Below are 19,101 nucleotides of genomic sequence, written 5' to 3' on the forward strand. Positions count from 1 at the left end.
GTAATACTTAGATTTTTAATAAGTATAAGGTTTCATGGAACAGAGCTCATACTTGATTTTAGCATGAAATGTGTTATTTCAGAACATTACTTAATGTTGCTATTCTATTTGGTTGGCAGGAAGCCATGCCTTCATTATTCCACTAGATTTAAAGGATAAGGATGGTCTTACTATAATTTCTGAAATGGTGTGCCATAGCTGAATTTTAAAGTTACTTACAAACTTCACCAGCAGAAACAGAACCAAAGAAAGTTTTGCCATCTATTCCAGGCCAGTGGATTGTGCCTTGCCTTAGTTGTTCGGACAACAGGACGTGTGACTGGAGAGAAATAACCTGGCAGCCCCACAACTGCCAATATGGTGTCCTAACTAAGCCTCAACTCCAGCAGTGCCTGGGAGGAAGGAAGGTAGGTTCTGGATCTAGTGGGGGAAGACTTTAATGTATGCCACCTGAAGTACTAAAAATCGTATAGTTGTATCTACTAGACCAATTCCTGCTGTCTCACAGCAGAGGAAAACTAACTGAAAGCAATATGGCTTTTTGAATCATGTATAGATGTTATCATAGAATAGCCTGAACAATTCCCACTCCAAATGTTCAGTTTCCTCCAAGTAACTCTGTTTGACAGATGGAGGATATTAAAGTCTTGTCCTATGCTGACCCGATTCCATGCTGTTTTCTCAGCACAAATTGGTAGGAGCTTGCCACGTCAACTGACAGTTGGCAGTTGAGAGCAGCTGGCCTTGTCAACTGCAGCTCTGGCAGGCACTGCTGTGAAAACAGACATCTGCAGCTCAGCACAGGAAATCAAAAGGTCCTGCATGTGAGACTCACTTCTAGAGCTTTCCAAGTGCATGGGATTGTTTTTATGCACTAACCTTACTGATCTTCTTTCATATTCCTGGGCAGGTCTCACATGGACCTCACTAGGCTGATTTTTCCTTTAGTGAGGCTTCTAAGCTGATTTCTGGGACATGCAGTGTCTTCTTGCTAGGCATGCTCTGACTAGGTAGAGTCTGGCAGAACTCTCGGATATGCACAATGGGCACATAGACTGAGATGCTTGGTTAACATCAAGTAAGTAATCCTTAACCCAATTTTCAAAGTGCTTTTTATTAGATGGACATTTCCTTATACAGTTTGTAAGCTCTCACACATGAGCAAGACTGATTTCAAAAGCTGATTTTCACAAAGCTCTATTAAAACACATAGAAAAAAAGGCCTGGGCAGAAGGTATGCCAATTTACTAGCAAATAGTTAAAGAAGAATAACAGGAGGTGAGGGGCAGGACAGAAAGATGGACATCTTCTTCATGGTGATTTCAATATAAATGTTCCAATTTTCATGATTGAGAATGTCTCTAAAGATCAATCAGTAGTGTTAGTTCCTTTTTTTTTTTAAAAAAAGGGAAGAAAATCATTTAGAAACTTATGTTGCAGTGTTATTAATTGAGCATTGATTTTGTGCAAGAAACTGTGTTTCTTGCTAACTTTGTTACACTTTAAATCCCACCAGACTGTAAGCTTCAAAAGGGCAGGGAATGTGTTTAATCCACCGCCATAATCTCATTGTTGAGCATAATTTTTGACACAGAATAGTAACTTAATAAATATTTATCAAGTAAATGAATAAATTAAAAGTGTATTTATTCCTAATCGCAGCTAAGGTAGATATTATCATATCTTTTTTCTGCTTAAGATAAGTAAAGCTCAGAGAGATTGAGTAATTCACTGATGATCATACATGTATGGGTGTGGCTACTCCACAGGCTTTTTTTTTTTTTTTTGTCTCGCACTGTCACCCAGGCTGGAGTGCAATGGCGTGATCTCAGCTCAATGCAACCTCCACCTCCTAGGTTCAAGCGCGTCTCCTGCCTCAGCCTCCCGAGTAGCTGGGATTACAGGCGCCTGCCACCACGCCTGGCTAATTTTTTGTATTTATAGTAGAGACGGGGTTTCACTATGTTGGCCAGGGCTGGTCTCGAACCCCTGACCTCAAGTGATCCACCCGCCTCGGCCTCCCTAAGTGCTGGGATTACAGGTGTGAGCCACCATGCCCAGCCCTCCACAGGCATTTTAAACCATCAACTTGGATAATCCAGCCTCCATATCCTATAAATGTTGCACTGGGAGCAATGACAATAGCTGTTGCCACACAGCCAGACTTCTCTAAGCTCAGAATACCATTCTGACCTCAGAATTTAGAGTGTTCAGAAAAATTCCAAGAAACTGTCACAGTCTATTAACCTGAAAAGCAGTAGATATTCATTTAAGTTCATCACTAAATCCTACGGTTTTGGACACGACACGTCTTGTTTCTCAGGCTCATTTTCTTCATCTGTAAAATAACCCTCTGTGGTAGATTAATCAACTTTGTAAAAAGCTAAAGGCCCTCTTCCCTGTTTGTCTTAGCTCGAGCTGCTATAATAACATGCAATAGACTGGGTGGCTTAAACACCAGACACTTATTTCTCACAGTTCTGGAGGCTACGGAGTCCTAGATCAAGGTGTCAGTATGGTCAGGTTCTTGGGATAGCCCTCTTCCTGGCTTCTGTTGACTGCCTTCTTGCTTTGTCATCACACAGCAAAGAGAGAGAAAGAGTTTTAGTCCCTGACTCTTCTTATAAGGAAACTAATCCCATCATGAAGCCTCTATCATTATGACCTTATCTAAACATAATGACCTCCCAGAGACCTCTACCTCCTAATAGCATCACATTGGAGATTAGTGTTTCAACATATGAATTTGGAGGAAACATAAACTTTCAGCCCACAACATTATCTTTACTAATTTCTAGGCTGATTATTAATGACTCTACAAAGTAGTGGTTAAAAAAAAAAGATCATTGTTCATACCTGTTAATGAGAGAGGGTATTGCAAAGTTTGAAAATAAAAGTCCGTGCTTAAATGAGACTTCAGAAGACCAGTTAGCTCGCTGCACAGCAAAAGGGCTTATCTTTGTGACTCTCCTAGTTTGTAGGTGTTCTTCAGAACTTGCATGCTCAGAAATTCAAATTTGCCAACACACTGCCAATAGGTCTACATAGACTGATGTATTTATCAAGACGCTAATTTATTCTATATGCAAAAGGCAAGCATTATCCATTTTTAACAGAGAAGTGGCACAACCAGCATTAGAAAGGCCATGCCGCAGCAGCATGGAGGCTCTCTAGGGGTAATAAAAAATAGATGCTAGGGAGGCAGAGGCTGTGTAATGAGAAAATTCCAACATGCATAATTGAGGAGGCAAAGCAATGATAGACTATATCCAGAATAATCCCGTTGATGTAAAAACCAACGCATACCTACAAACATGTTTACATGCATAGAGAATTTCTTGAAGTAACAAACAGTTAAGATCAATTTGATAGGGGGAGAGGAGTGGGAGGGGGCAGGGTGCAAAATAAAAATACAGGATCCTGTGTTCAAAATTTATTAAGAGTTTCAAGACAATAGTAGAACAAAAGGTGAACAAGAGGGCCAGTGACATAGCCAAGAAATGCCTGAGAGAGATCAAGGTTTCAAGTAAACCAACATTTGGACAGATCTTTGGAGAGAAAACGCCAAAAGCAGATGGCAACGCAGATACTAAGGCTGAGGAGGGAGGAGGCTGGTAACCCTGTCCAGGGTACCCAAACACTGGGGCTAGTTCCCAGCCCTGAATGGGTCCCGGGGAATAGATGAGTGAAGGAACTGTGGGACTACCCACACTTGCTGTGGACTTCTGGATTCCTGGCTACAGGGGACCCAACATACCCCACGGACATTTGAGCTGACAGGGGAATCTGCCCAGAGAGTAGACATAGATGGTACCTGAGCCAGTGCAGAAACAGGGGCCTTAGTGCACATTTCTGGCGGAACCCATCTCTGGCTATAGGCACCCATCCCCCAAGGTTCCCTATCTCCCTCCAAGAAGTTTTAGCCCCAGCCTACTGCTTAGCCAGAAGAAAATAGGGCCAACTTCCCCATGGGACTGGGGCATATCTGTTCTGCAGACCCTCCTGCCCACCCTGCCTGGCTTCTCTGCAGGAGCATGTGCACAGCAGCCTCCACTGCACAGCTGGATGCTTTGCTCCACCTGATTATGTTCCTGATGGCCTGGGAGCACTTTAGATCCCCTAGCGCACCTGAAACCTAACTCCAAGGGTTCAAAGGATAGAGCCACTAGCTGATCCTGGTGCCCAAGGCTGCAGTGTGCAGCTCAAGAGTGCTGAGCCAGGATATGTGGCCAGCACTCAAGTGGGAAACAAACCCACATTCTCAGAGCACTATGAGGGATGACATGTGTGGTTTCATGGGCTGGAACAGGAGCAAGCCATGCCTCCCTCCACAGGACCAGCCTGGAAAGAATGTGGCCTATCTCCTTGCCGGAGCCTCTGTTCAGGGAGCCCCACAGCTTGGATCACCTAACAAAAGAAATGCAGACACAGTACCAGTGATTAAAGGGGGCTCCCCAAAGGTGTAGGAGCAGGACTAATGAGAGGAGGTCACCTCTCTCCCCACCATACTACAGAGCATGGCTGCAAACTTGAATAAATACAGAGGAGCCCTGTGGCTGAGTAAGGGCCTAACACATATTACTTTTATGTGCCATCTACTGGATCATAGCCCAAACTGCCACACCAAAAAGATTTTGCTGATATAGCAGCACCCTGTGAAACAAACAAACAAAAAAAGAAAGAAAGAAAGAAAGAAAGCATTAAGCCACAAATAAAGATGCCGTACAGAGCCTTGCCCTTTGAAAACATCCAGAAATAAAGCCAAGTGACTATACTCAACTCACACCACATTTAAAGGAACACTAACTCTCCCAAATAAAAAAGAATCAGCCCAAGAATTCTGGCAATTTAAAAACTAGAGTGTCCTCTTACCTCCAAATGAGTCCACTAGCTTCTCAGCCATGTTTCTTAATCAGTATAAAATGACTGAAATGATAGACATAGAATTCAGAATATGGATGTCAAAGAAACTCATCAAGATTCAATAGAAAGTTGAAACTCAATCCAAGAAATCCATAAAATGATTCAAGAGTTCAAAGATGAAATAGCCATTTTAAGAAAGATTCAAATTTAACTTCTAGACTTGAAAAAATTCACTGTAAGAATTTCATAATACAATCAGAAGTATTAGCAGCAGAATAGACCAGGCTGAGGAAAGACTCTCCAAACTCAAAAACGGGTTCTTTGAATCAACTCAAACAAGAATAAAGAAAAAGTACTTGAAAAAATTAAACAAAAACTCCCAGAAATATGAGATTATATAAACAGAACAAATCTGCAACTCATTGGCATTCCTGAGAGGGGAGAGATAATAGACAACTTAGAAAATACATTTGATGATATAGTTCATGAAAATTTCCCTAATCTCACAAAAGAGGTTAACATGCACATTCAAAAAATATGGAGAACTCCAGCTATATGCTATATGAAATGACCATCCCCAAAGAACATACTCATCAGATTCACCAAGATCAATATAAAAGAAAAAATTTTAAAGGCAGCTTGCTAGAGAGAAGGGTCAAGTCTCATACAGAGGGAACCCCATTAGGCTGGCAGCAGACCTTTCAGCAGAAACCTTACAAGCCAGAGATTAGGGGCCTATTTCTAGCATCTTTAAAGAAAAGAAATTCCAACCAATAATTTTATATCCCACTAAAATAAACTTTATAAGTGAAGGTGAAATAAAATCATTCTCAGATAAGCAAACACTGAGGGAATTTGTTTCAAATAGACCACCAGCATTACAAGAGGTCCTTAAGGGAGTGCTGAACATGGAATTACAAGATCAGCACCTGCTACCACAAGAAGGCCATTACATAATGGTAAAGGGATCAATTCAACAAGAAGAACTAACTATCCTGAATATATATGCACCCAATACAGGAGTACTCAGATTCATAAAGCAAGTCCTTAGTGACCTACAAAGAGACTTAGACTCCCACACAATAATAATGGGAGAATTTAACACCCCACTGTCAACATTAGACATATCAACAAGACAGAAAGTTAACAAGGATATCCAGGAATTGAACTCAGCTCTGCACCAAGCAGAACTAATAGACGTCTACAGAACTCTCCACCCCAAATCAACAGAATATACGTTCTTTTCAGCACCACACCACACCTATTCCAAAATTGACCACATAGTTGGAAGTAAAGCACTCCTCAGCAAATGTAAAAGAACAGAAATTATAACAAACTGTCTCTCAGACCACACTGCAATCAAACTAGAACTCAGGATTAAGAAACTCACTCAAAACTGCTAAACTACATGGAAACTGAACAACCTGCTCCTGAATGACTACTGGGTATTTAACGAAATGAAGGCAGAAATAAAGATGTTCTTTGAAACCAATGAGAACAAGGACACAACATACCAGAATCTCTGGGACACATTCAACGCAGTGTGTAGAGGGAAATTTGTAGCACTAAATGCCCACAAGAGAAAGCAGGAAAGATCTAAAATTGACACCCCAACATCACAATTAAAAGAACTAGAGAAGCAAGAGCAAACACATTCAAAAGCTATCAGAAGGCAAGAAATAACTAAGATCAGAGCAGAACTGAAGGAAATAGAGATACAAAAAAACCCTTCAAAAAATCAGTGAATCCAGGAGCTGGTTTTTTGAAAAGATCAACAAAATTGATAGACCGCTAGCAAGACTAATAAGAAAAGAAAGAAGAGTCAAATAGATGCAATAAAAAATGACAAACGGGATATCACCATCGATCCCACAGAAATACAAACTACCATCAGAGAATACTATAAACACCTCTATGCAAATAAACTAGAAAATCTAGAAGAAATGGGTAAATTCCTCAACACATACACCCTCCCAAGACTAAACCAGGAAGAAGTTGAATCTCTGAATAGACCAAAAACAGGATCTGAAATTGAGGCAATAATTAATAGCTTACCAACCAAAAAAAGTCCAAGACCAGATGGATTCACAGCCAAATTGTACCCGAGGTACAAGGAGGAGCTGGTACCATTCCTTCTGAAATTATTCCAATCAATAGAAAAAAAGGGAATCCTCCCTAACTCATTTTATGAGGCCAGCATCATCCTGATACCAAAGCCTGGCAGAGACACAACAAAAAAAGAGAATTTTAGACCAATATCCTTGATGAACATTGATGCAAAAATCCTCAATAAAATACTGGCAAACCGAATCCAGCAATACATCAAAAAACTTATCCACCATGATCAAGTGGGCTTCATCCCTGGGATGCAAGGCTGGTTGAACATATGAAAATCAATAAACATAATCCAGCATATAAACAGAACCAAAGACAAAAACCACATGATTATCTCAATAGATGCAGAAAAGGCCTTTGACAAAATTCAACAACACTTCATGCTAAAAACTCTCAATAAATTAGGTATTGATGGGACGTATCTCAAAATAATAACAGCTATCTATGACAAACCCACAGCCAATATCATACTGAATGGACAAAAACTGGAAGCATTCCCTTTGAAAATGGGCACAAGACAGGGATGCCCTCTCTCACCACTCCTATTCAACATAGTGTTGGAAGTTCTGGCCAGGGCAATCAGGCAGGAGAAGGAAATAAAGGGTATTCAATTAGGAAAAGAGGAAGTCAAATTGTCCCTGTTTGCAGATGACACAATTGTATATCTAGAAAACCCCATTGTCTCAGCCCAAAATCTCCTTAAGCTGATAAGCAACTACAGCAAAGTCTCAGGATACAAAATCAATGTTCAAAAATCACGAACATTCTCGTACACCAATAACAGACAAACAGAGCCAAATCATAAGTGAACTCCCATTCACAATTGCTTCAAAGAGAATAAAATACCTAGGAATCCAACTTACAAGGGATGTGAAGGACCTCTTCAAGGAGAACTACGAACCACTGCTTAATGAAATAAAAGAGGATACAAACAAATGGAAGAACATTCCATACTCATGGGTAGGAAGAATCAATATTGTGAAAATGGCCATACTGCCCAAGGTAATTTATAGATTCAATGCCATCCCCATCAAGCTACCAATGACTTTCTTCAAAGAATTGGAAAAAACTACTTTAAAGTTCATATGGAACCAAAAAAGAGCCCGCATTGCCAAGTCAATCCTAAGCCAAAAGAACAAAGCTGGAGGCATCACGCTACCTGACTTCAAACTATACTACAAGGCTACAGTAACCAAAACAGCATGGTGCTGGTACCAAAACAGAGATATAGACCAATGGAACAGAACAGAGCCCTCAGAAATAACGCCACATATCTACAACTATCTGATCTTTGACAAACCTGACAAAAACAAGCAATGGGGAAAGGATTCCCCATTTAATAAATGGTGCTGGGAAAACTGGCTAGCCATATGTAGAAAGCTGAAACTGGATCCCTTCCTTACACCTTATACAAAAATTAATTCAAGATGGATTAAAGACTTACATGTTAGACCTAAAACCACAGAAGAAACCCTAGAAGAAAACCTAGGCAATACCATTCAGGACACAGACATCGGCAAGGACTTCATGTCTAAAACACCAAAAGCAATGGCAACAAAAGCCAAAATTGACAAATGGGATCTAATTAAACTAAAGAGCTTCTGCACAGCAAAAGAAACTACCATCAGAGTGAACAGGCAACCTACAATATGGGAGAAAATTTTCGCAACCTACTCATCTGACAAAGGGCTAATATCCAGAATCTACAATGAACTGAAACAAATTTACCAGAAAAAAACAACCCCATCAAAAAGTGGGCAAAGGATATGAACAGACACTTCTCAAAAGAAGACATTTATGCAGCCAAAAAACACACGAAAAAATGCTCATCATCACTGGCCATCAGAGAAATGCAAATCAAAACCACAGTGAGATAGCATCTCACACCAGTTAGAATGGTGATCATTAAAAACTCAGGAAACAACAGGTGCTGGAGAGGATGTGGAGAAATAGGAACACTTTTACACTGTTGGTGGGACTGTAAACTAGTTCAACCATTGTGAAGTTGGCGTGGCAATTCCTCAGGGATCTACAACTAGAAATAGCATTTGACCCAGCCATCCCATTACTGGGTATATACCCAGAGGATTATAAATCATGCTGCTATAAAGACACATGCACACGTATGTTTATTGCGGCACTATTCACAATAGCAAAGACTTGGAACCAAGCCAAATGTCCAACAATGATAGACTGGATTAAGAAAATGTGGCACATATACACCATGGAATATGATGCAGCCATGAAAAATGATGAGTTCATGTCCTTTGTAGGGACATGGATGAAGCTGGAAACCATCATTCTCAGCAAACTATCACAAGGACAAAAAACCAAACACCTCATGTTCTCACTCATAGGTGGGAATTGAACCATGAGAACACATGGACACAGGAAGGGGAACATCACACACTGGGGATGGTTGTGGGGTGGGGGGAGGGGGGAGGGATAGCATTAGGAGATATACCTAATTCTAAATGACGAGTTAATGGGTGCAGCACACCAACATGGCACATGTATACATATGTAACAAACCTGCACGTTGTGCACATGTACCCTAAAACTTAAAGTATAATAATAATAAAATTTAAAAAAGGAACATAGCTCACTGGCACTGTAAAGCAATTACGCAATCTAGTCTACATAACAACCAGCTAATAAAATGATGACAGGATCAAAATCTCACATATCAATACTAACCCTAAATGTAAATGGGCTAAATGACATATTTTAAATGCACAGAGTAGCAATCTGGGTAAAAAGATAAGACTCAACCATTTTCTGTCTTCAAGAGACCCATCTTGATGTAAGAACACCCACAAGCTCAAAGTAAAGGGATGAAGAAAGTTATACCATGCAAACAAAAAAGAGCAGGAGTTGCTATTTTATATCAGATAAAATAGACTTTAAACCAATAAAAATTAAGAAGGACAAAGAAAGGTATTATATAATAATAAAGAGTAAATCCAACAAGGAGATTTAACTATCTTAAATATTTATACACCAAATACTGAAGCACCTAGATTCATAAAACACGTTCTTTTTGGCCTATGAACAGATTTAGACACAATAATAGTGGGAGACTTTAACACCCCACTGACAGCATTAGACAGATCTTCAAGGCAGGAAACTAACAAAGAAACTCTGGACTTAAAATCACTTGACCAATTGGACCTAATAAACACCTACAGAACGCTCCACCCAACAACCACAGAATATATATTCTTCTCATCTACACACGGAACATATTCTAAGATTGAACACATGCTTGAACATAAAGCAAATCTCAACAGATTCTAAAAAATTAAATCATACAAAGCACATTCTCACACCACAGTACAATAAAAACAGAAATCAATATCAAGAAGATCCCTCAAATCTACCCAAATACATGGATATTAAACAACTTGCTCCTGAATAACTTTTGGGAGAAGAATGAAATTAAGGCATAAATTTAAAATTTGTTTGAAATTAATAAAAATAGCAACTCAATTACCAAAATCTCTGGAATACAACTAAAGTTGTGTTAAGAGGACAGTTTATAGCACTAACCACCTTCCTCAAAAAGTAAGAGAGGTCTCAAATCAACAATATAAGTTTCCACCAAAAGGAATTAGAAAAAAGAGAACAAACTAACCCAAAACCTAGCAGAAAAAAATAACTAATGTTAGAGAAGAATTGAACAAAATAGAGATGTAAAAATCCTTACAAAAGATCAGTGAAAACAGAAGTGGGTTCTTCAAAAAGATAAGTAAGACTGATAGACTAACTAGATTAACAACAACAAAAAAGAGAGATCCAAATAAGTACAATCATAAATGATAAAGATGATATTACAACTGATTCCACAGCATACAAAAGATCCTCAGAGAATACTATGAATAACTCTTTGCACACAAATTAGAAAATCTAGAGGAAATTGATAAATTCCTAAAAACACACAAACTCCCAAAATTGAAAAGGAAGAGATCAAAATTTTGAATAGACCAATATTGAGCTCTGAAATTGAATCAGTAATTAAAAAAAAAAAAAAACATACCAATCAAAACAAGACCTGACCCAGATGGATTCACAGCCAAATTCTACCAGATGTACAAAAAAGAATTGGTACCAATGTACTGAAACTATCCCAAAAAATCAAAGAGGAGGGATTCCTCCCTAACTCATTCTATGAAGTTAGCATCAGCCTGATACCAAAATCTGGCAGAGACACAATGAAAATAGAAAACTTCAGGCCAGTTTGCCTGATGAACATAGATGCAAAGATTCTCAACCAAATACTAGCAAACCGAATTCAGCAACACATCAAAAGATTAATATACTACAACCAAGTAGGCATTATTCCTGGGATGGAAGGCTGGTTCAATGTATGCAAATCAGTAAATGTGATTCACCACATAAAAAGAATGAAAGCAAAAAGTCACATAATCATCTCAATACATATAGAAAAAGCTTTTTATAAATTTCAACATTCCTTCATGATAGAAAACTCTCAACAAACTAGGCATCAATTGAAAGAACATACTTCAAAATAATAAGAGCCATCTATGACAAACCCACAGCTAACATCATATGGAATGGGCAAAAACTGGCACTGTTCCCCTTGAGGACTGGAACAAAACAAGTATACCTACTCTTACCACTCCTATTCAACATAGTACTGGAAGTTCTAGCCAGAGCAATCAGGCAGAGAAAGAAATAAATGGCATCAAAATAGGAAAAAAAGTCAAACTAACTCTCTTTGTTAACGATATGATTCTATACCTAGAAAACCCTAGAGAATGCCAAAAGGCTCTTAGAACTAATAAACAATTTTAGTGAAGTTTTAGGATACAAAATCAATGTACAAAACTCAGTAGCATTTCTATACACCAATAATGTCCAGGCTGAGAGTCAAATCAAGAACACAATCCCATTTACAATAGCCACAATGAAAATGAAATACCTAGGAATACAGATAAGCAAGGTGGTGAAAGATCTCTATGAGGATAACTTCAAAATACTGCTGAAAAAATCAGAGATGACATAAATAAATGGAAAAACCTTACATGTTCATGGATTGGAATAATTAATATTGTTAAAATGGCCATACTGCCCAAAGAAATTACAGATTCAATGCTGTTCCTATCAAACTACCAATGTCAGTTTTCATAGAACTGGGAAAAACTATTCTAACATTCATATGGGACCAAAAAAGAGCCCTAATAGTTAAAGCAATCCTAAGCAAAAAAAAAAAAAAAAAAAAACAAAGCCTATGCCAAAGACATAACTACCCAACTTCAAACTATACTATAAAGCTGCAATAACAAAAACAACATGGTACTGACTCAAAACCAGACACATAGACAAATGGAACAGAATAGAAAACTCAGAGATAAAGCTGCATATCTACAACCATCTGATCTTCAACAAGGCCAGTGAAAGCAAGCAATGGTGAAAAGCTCTTTATTCAATAAATGGTGCTGGGATAACTGGCTAGACATATGCAGAAGAATGAAACTGGACCCTTACTTTTCACCATATACAAAAATTATTTCAAGATGTATTAAAGATTTAAATGTAAGACCTCAAGCTATAAAAATCCTAAAAGAAAACAGCAATAAGATACCATTTCATACCAGTCAGAATGGCTATTACTGAAAAGTCAAAAAACAACGGATGCTGGAGAGGCTGCAGAGCAAAAAGAACACTTATACACTGTTGGTGGGGATGTTAATTAGTTCAGCCACTGTGGAAAGCAGTTTGGAGATTTCTCAAAGAACTTAAAACTGAGCTATTATTTGACCCAGCAAACCCATTACTGGGTATATTTATGTATTTATTTCCTTCCCAAAGGAAATAAATTGTTCTGCCAAAAAGACGCATGCACTCGTATGTTCATCACCACACTATTCACAATAGCAAAGACATGGAATCAACCTAGGTGCCCTTCAATGGTGAACTGGATAAAGAAAATGTGGTACATATATACATACCATGGAGTACTACACAGTCATAAAAAGAACAAAATCGCATCCTTTGCAGAAACATGAATGCAGCTGGAGGCCATAATTCTAAGCAAATTAACACAGGAACAGAAAATAAAATACTACATTTTCTCACTTGTAAGTGAGAGCTAAACATTAAGCAATCATGGACATAAACATGGGAACAATAGATGCTACAGACTACTGGGGACAAAAGGGAGGGGCTATAGGTAGAAAAATTACCTATTGGGTACTGTGCTCACTATCTGCATGGAAGGATCCATATCTCAAACCTCAGCATCATGCAATATACTCATGCAGCAAACCTGCACACATACCCCATATCTGCAATAAAAGTTGAAGTTTGGGGAAAAAAAGACAATAGAAGAGCAATGAACCAAGCACAAGACCCTTCAAAGCATGTGGCCCTGCAAGACCGTCCAGGTCACATGCCCATGAAGCCAGCTTGGGTGGTAAAGCATAGTTGGTTAAGCATGAAGAGATATTTTTAAATATTTCTGTATGATTTTCATTTTTACAATGTGTGAGCACTGTTTTCTTAATCTAAAAGTCTGTATTTGAAAAGGTTGTATAAATTAGAACGAAGGCAGAGGCAGTGGAAATGCAGAGGGGAGAGCCTGAGAAAGATATTTTTTAAATTCAGAATCACAGGAGTTAGCCAAAAACAGTCAGGTGTATACATTCATATTTCACACAACACAGAGATAATTGTGTAAACATTCACAAATACAACTATGACTAGCACTTATTTTAAGAAAGCTTCACTTATGAATAGGAGTAGGTGAGCAAAGGATTTTCCCGGTACGTCTATTTCTTACTTTCCATGAGAATGATAAAAATATACAAATCAATCCTGTAATTTTTCTCTTTCATTACTAAGACAAATAAGTTCTCATCCTACCCAGAATGTTCTATAATCTCCAACCCATTCCAAAGACAAATAAATGTTAAAGCAGAACAGTTACAAAAATAGATATACAACTAATATATTTTGTTTTCTATACACATTATATACTGACATTTTTTACCTCTCTTCCTACCATGTTATATATTCAATGAAAGTAACATTATTTGAGCAACATTATACAGAAATTTCTTCCACATATACATAAGGACAGCAGGATATTAATGGAGTAGGAAAAGTCTCAGGCTGGCAATCAGGAAGCCTAAGCTACAGTTCTGATCCCACCAGATGAAATGATTCTTTTAGATATTAAACTCATCAGATTAACTGTGCTGCCTCATATCAGCAATGTTGCAATGTCAGTTACCCTAATATGTTACCACAGAGTAGAGTCCAGCTGAACACTTAAAAAGTTAACTTCTGAATACTTTTTACAACTTCTTTGATATCATGTTGTTCATTCATTCAGTGTTTGTTGAACCAAATATCTGTTCCAGGAGCACATATATGATCCTTCAAGGTGCTCAATTTCTAGTGGAAGAAGACAAATAAGAGAAACAATCATTGCAATATAGCACAATAATTGCAATAGTAGAAAGTAGAGGTGGGCACTGGATCCAGCCTGGAAAGATCTAGAAAAGTTGCCAGAAGGAAATTGCCTGGGCAGAGTGGTGTTTGCAGTGAAAGGCAATCTATGAGTCACATTACTTTGAAAGAGGTTAATTGAACTAGAAAAATACGGATATTTATTTTTTGCAAAAGCATCTACTCTGAGAATCCTATCACTCAAGCCTTATGCTGTCTTTGATTTGCTTCCTACTGGAGGAACAGACAATGGAGTGCTAAGAAGGCAGGAACTACCTATGAGAAGGCACTAGAGAAGATTCTGAGGTTCCCACTTCAGTGTGCTCCAGTTCACGTATCTTGGGTTATGTAAAATTGTATATGTACCTAAATACACAGTTTTAACAATATAGTTGCCTTCCTAAAGACTTTCAATTAATATGTAAAATTCGAATTTTTAACAGTGAGAATCCAGAAGTTTCACTGTTGCCAGGAATAAATAGTTCAAAATATTGTGCTACAAAAACTTTATTTTCAATGCTAATCACATCACAGCAAGCTTCTACTTTGGGAACATATTAAAGTGAATTGTCTCTCTCTGAAGAATTGAATTAAAAGGCAATGGAATTTGGCCAGGGCATTGAGAACTATTAGAAAGTTAGGCCTTCAAATAGTGCTCTGCTTTCTTTAGAATCTCTAAGTAGTAATTTCTCTCAGTTGAATTTCCTTATGTTGTTATTGTGACCTTTTATATCTTTTTCCTACTGTTGTACGTTGATGAATGCCAAGACTGTACTTGCAAATAGAAGCCCACCTACCTATAGGGAAGGAGTACATTGATGAATGCCGAGACTGTACTTGCAAATAGAAGCCCACCTGCCTATAGGGAAGGAACAAGACACAAATCAGTGGAGATCTGAAAAGGTGCTCAAGCTTCTAGTAATTTTGACCAGGAATCTAACCACACTTAATGGCCTGTGAGCAGGATCATACTTCATATACCTCAGTCATTTGTCTTCATTGCAGCAACATGAACAGGAGGCTGATCTTGGGTGGAAAGTTGGAACAAGTTTCCCCCTCTGAACATTAGGTGAATATAGGACACTTTTGAACTCTAAATGTATCCAAATAATTTCGTTTATAGATTTATTTCACTTACAGGTTTTTGTATATGTACATAGGTTTTGTGATATACAATTGTGTTGAATTAAAGGAAAATCAATTGAAAAAAAGCAAGCTATGTATTAAATGATATGTTCACACATTTCTTTAAATAGATACCTACCTCTTTATAAATGCTGAATGGAACACATAGAAATTATGAGAACATAATTTTGTAATCACAGGGTAAAATATGTAGGAAATAGTTTAGAAATATGACAGTCAAATTTACAACTGCAAAAACTTAGAAGCCTGACCTAACTGAATTAAACAAGCCTTTATTTTGTTTGTCAGTGGAAAACAGTTCAGAATTTAAGCCAGTAATAAAATATCTGAGAGGAGGGTGCAATTAAGAAAGGGAAATATAAAAAGGCAATATTTACAAAAAGTACTTAAACTCAGCTGTTAAAACAGGGAATGTAACTTAAATTTTTAAGTAATGTTTTCACGTTAAGTACTGTCTTGGACTTAAAGGTGTTTAAATTTTCAAAGTGCGGCTAATTTAAAATAATATGTTCTGACTAATATGTGAATTCCATTATGGTTACGTAATTCATTATTGCCTGTCAGTTTCAGTAAATCAGTCAGATATAAGGAAAGAGTGCACCTCACTCTTACCAGGAAATGATGACTTACACATGATGCCCTCCTTCGCATTCAATAAATACTACAACAATCCAGAGATAATGGCAATGTAGACAAATAATTTTGTTCCAAGCAGCTAGAAGAGCTATGCCTAGGTGATGTTGTAGAGTTGCTTGCTTCCTTTTTTTTTTTTTTTTTTTTTGCCAAATTTTATGTCTGAGAGTGATTTGCCTAAGTGTCAATCTTATATTTGTTTTTGACTGCAAACATCAATTTGGCTGCTCATCTACATCCAACTTAATTAAAATGCACAATTGGAAAACATTTATTGTAACCGCATCACATTTCACAGAGGGATGCTTTGTTGAGCTAGTTTTTCATCATGACCTAAATATCATTAGCCGTCTGACCAGTCTCAGCTTCATATTACAACTGAACCACCCCTTTCATCATTTAGAAATGCATGTTTATCTTAGGAGATCAGTGGTTTTCGACCTTAGGGTTTATCAGTATCACTGTAGAGCTTTCTAAATATGTGGGTTATGCTTGGCTCTGGACCTAGATGTAACAAATAAGACTCCTCCTCACCTCACTTTTATTTCCCTTATCTTTAGCAATGTGAAAGCTCTCCAGTAAACAGGCATTACCTGGATTCATGGACAATTAGCTCTACTGCACTCCTATATAACTTCCCCTCTGGGAAGGTTCTAGTGGGTTCCTCTTAACTAGGCTCAGTCTTGTGTTGAAATCTACGTGCACTTTATTGGATCCAGAGAAATGCTACCACTTCTGTAAATACTGACGATAAAACTGATGTGATGCAGGAGGAAAGAAAGGAAAAAGGAAAATGATTTTAATTTTTTTCTTTTTCTTTTCTTATCTATTAATACTACATGTATCCAATTCTCTTCCTGCCGCAACAGATCAGAAGACTCTGAGAAGCTAACGAGTTATACTACCTTTGTATTGATTCAACCTAGATAGCCACCAAATCTCCTTTTATTTCCAACTTGATTCTTTAACTATGTCCTGGTTACTTTTGGTGATGCTGGAGTAAAGAGGTTATGGATTAAAATATTTAAAAGTCTAAGTATTATCATTGTTAGTTCCCTTCATGAAGAAACAAAATGAGATAAAAATCATTTCATTGTACATTTAAATTAAAAGTTCCCAAAGTTTTGCTTGTATTTTTACCAGTAAATATTTCTTGATATTATTCATCTCAGAAAACCAGCTTCTCAAAATAGAAGACCTTTCAGGCATCACACAAAGTAAATGTAGCCTTTCACATACTTCCCACTTCTGCTAGTTCATAGGTGGAAAAATCTGAACAGAGGGTTTAGTTTTTCCCCAGGAAGACTTAGCATGCAAGAGAATGTAGTAGAGAACAACTAAGCAGTAATCAAAGTCAGTTTCTCTTCTCCATAGCACACAACTTGACTATATTTCTCAGTGTCTCCTGACATTAGGTATTTGGCCATGAGACTGAGTTCTAACCAGTAGAATATGATCAGAAATGATGTGACCAGCTTCCAGGGCTGGCCCATAGAAAACCTGACAGCTTCTTTTTTCCTTCCTTCAGTTGGGTGTCAATGTCCAGAGAGTTCCTAGAAGCCGTAATTGAAGACACAATCCAGTCATCCTGGGACCCTAAATGACCTCCCTGCCCCACCCCTGCACATAAACCTGACTTGAATCACCTGGACTATTTTTCTGAGAGAGTAATAAACTTTAATTGGGTTTGACCTATTCCAAGTTTTTTGGGCTATCTGTTACAGTGCTTAGCTTATCTCACCTAACACAGGGACTATGCAACCAAGAAACTGGAAATAAAAACAAAGATAATTAAACCATTTTATAATAAGCCTATTGATATAGTTTGGATGTTTGTTTCCTCCAAGTCTCATGTTGAAATGTGATCCCCAATGTTGGAAGTGGGACCTATTGGAAGTTGTTTGGGTCATGGGGATGGATCCTTCATGAATAGCTTGGTGCCTTCCCCACAGTAATTACTCACAGTAATTAATGAGTTCTTGCTTGTTAGTTCACATGAAAGCTGGTCATTTAAAAGAGCCTGGCATCTCTCCTGCTCCCTCTCTTGCCCTGTGACATGCCTCCTCCCTCTTCACCTTCCTCCATGAGTAAAGGCTTCCTGAGACCTCACCAGGACTCGAGCAGATGCTGGTGCCATGCTTGTATAGCCTGCAGAACTGTGAGCCAAATAAATCTTTTATCTTCATAAATTACCCAGGCTCAGGCATTCTTTTATAGTGATGCAAGACAGACTAATGTAATAATTTTAAAACAAGCTTCAAGCTTTTGTAGAGCCTAGGAATAGTACCTCCTTTTAAGTCCTACAGTTCATGATGCTATGAAAAGGAATGGGAAAAATACCAATTCCTGTATACTCTGTGGTAGCTCACACTGCATGCAGAGTCATGGGAGTAGAATAGATGCAAAACTCTTCTAAACATATCTTTGTGTTTAAAACCACATCACATTTTTTCTCTTTGCTTATCCAAAAGAGAAAAAATAACCATGCATGCTAATGTAAGGCAGTAATTTTCACAGGGGAGAGAAAGAATTATTTATAAATTGTATGCCTAGTCATAAATATTTGTTATGATAATCTAGGCCTTTTAAAACAGAAGTTCTTCCTCAAAACAAATAATCTGCAAATTTCCTTTTTAAAAATCTACCAAACTGAATGGCCTAAAATATATAGAGGTTGAATAGGAATCATATAACTGAAACAAATCACTCTTTGATTCCTTACAGTATTTTCAAATTGTGTGATATGCACATTAAAAAGCTGACATTTTGAAGTTAGACATCTTTTAGTTAGAAATATCAATCTCTTACAAAAATTGCTTTTCCAACAGAACAATCAATCTTAAAATTACAACTGAATTTTCATTATAGTTA

The 19,101-nt window shown here is 37.7% G+C and overlaps 1 protein-coding gene across 1 annotated transcript in view; it reads left to right on the plus strand.

The window, feature by feature from the left end:
• CPED1 (cadherin like and PC-esterase domain containing 1) overlaps window positions 1–19,101 on the plus strand; it is a 312,803-nt gene that overhangs the window by 256,760 nt on the left and 36,942 nt on the right. Inside the window, exon 18 of the mRNA XM_055115335.2 lies at window positions 271–407. Coding sequence (XP_054971310.1) covers window positions 271–407 — 137 coding nt within the window. The remainder of the gene's footprint in view (window positions 1–270; window positions 408–19,101) is intronic.

The sequence above is a fragment of the Pan paniscus genome, chromosome 6 (assembly GCF_029289425.2).
Source record: "Pan paniscus chromosome 6, NHGRI_mPanPan1-v2.0_pri, whole genome shotgun sequence".
Lineage (NCBI taxonomy): Eukaryota > Metazoa > Chordata > Mammalia > Primates > Hominidae > Pan > Pan paniscus.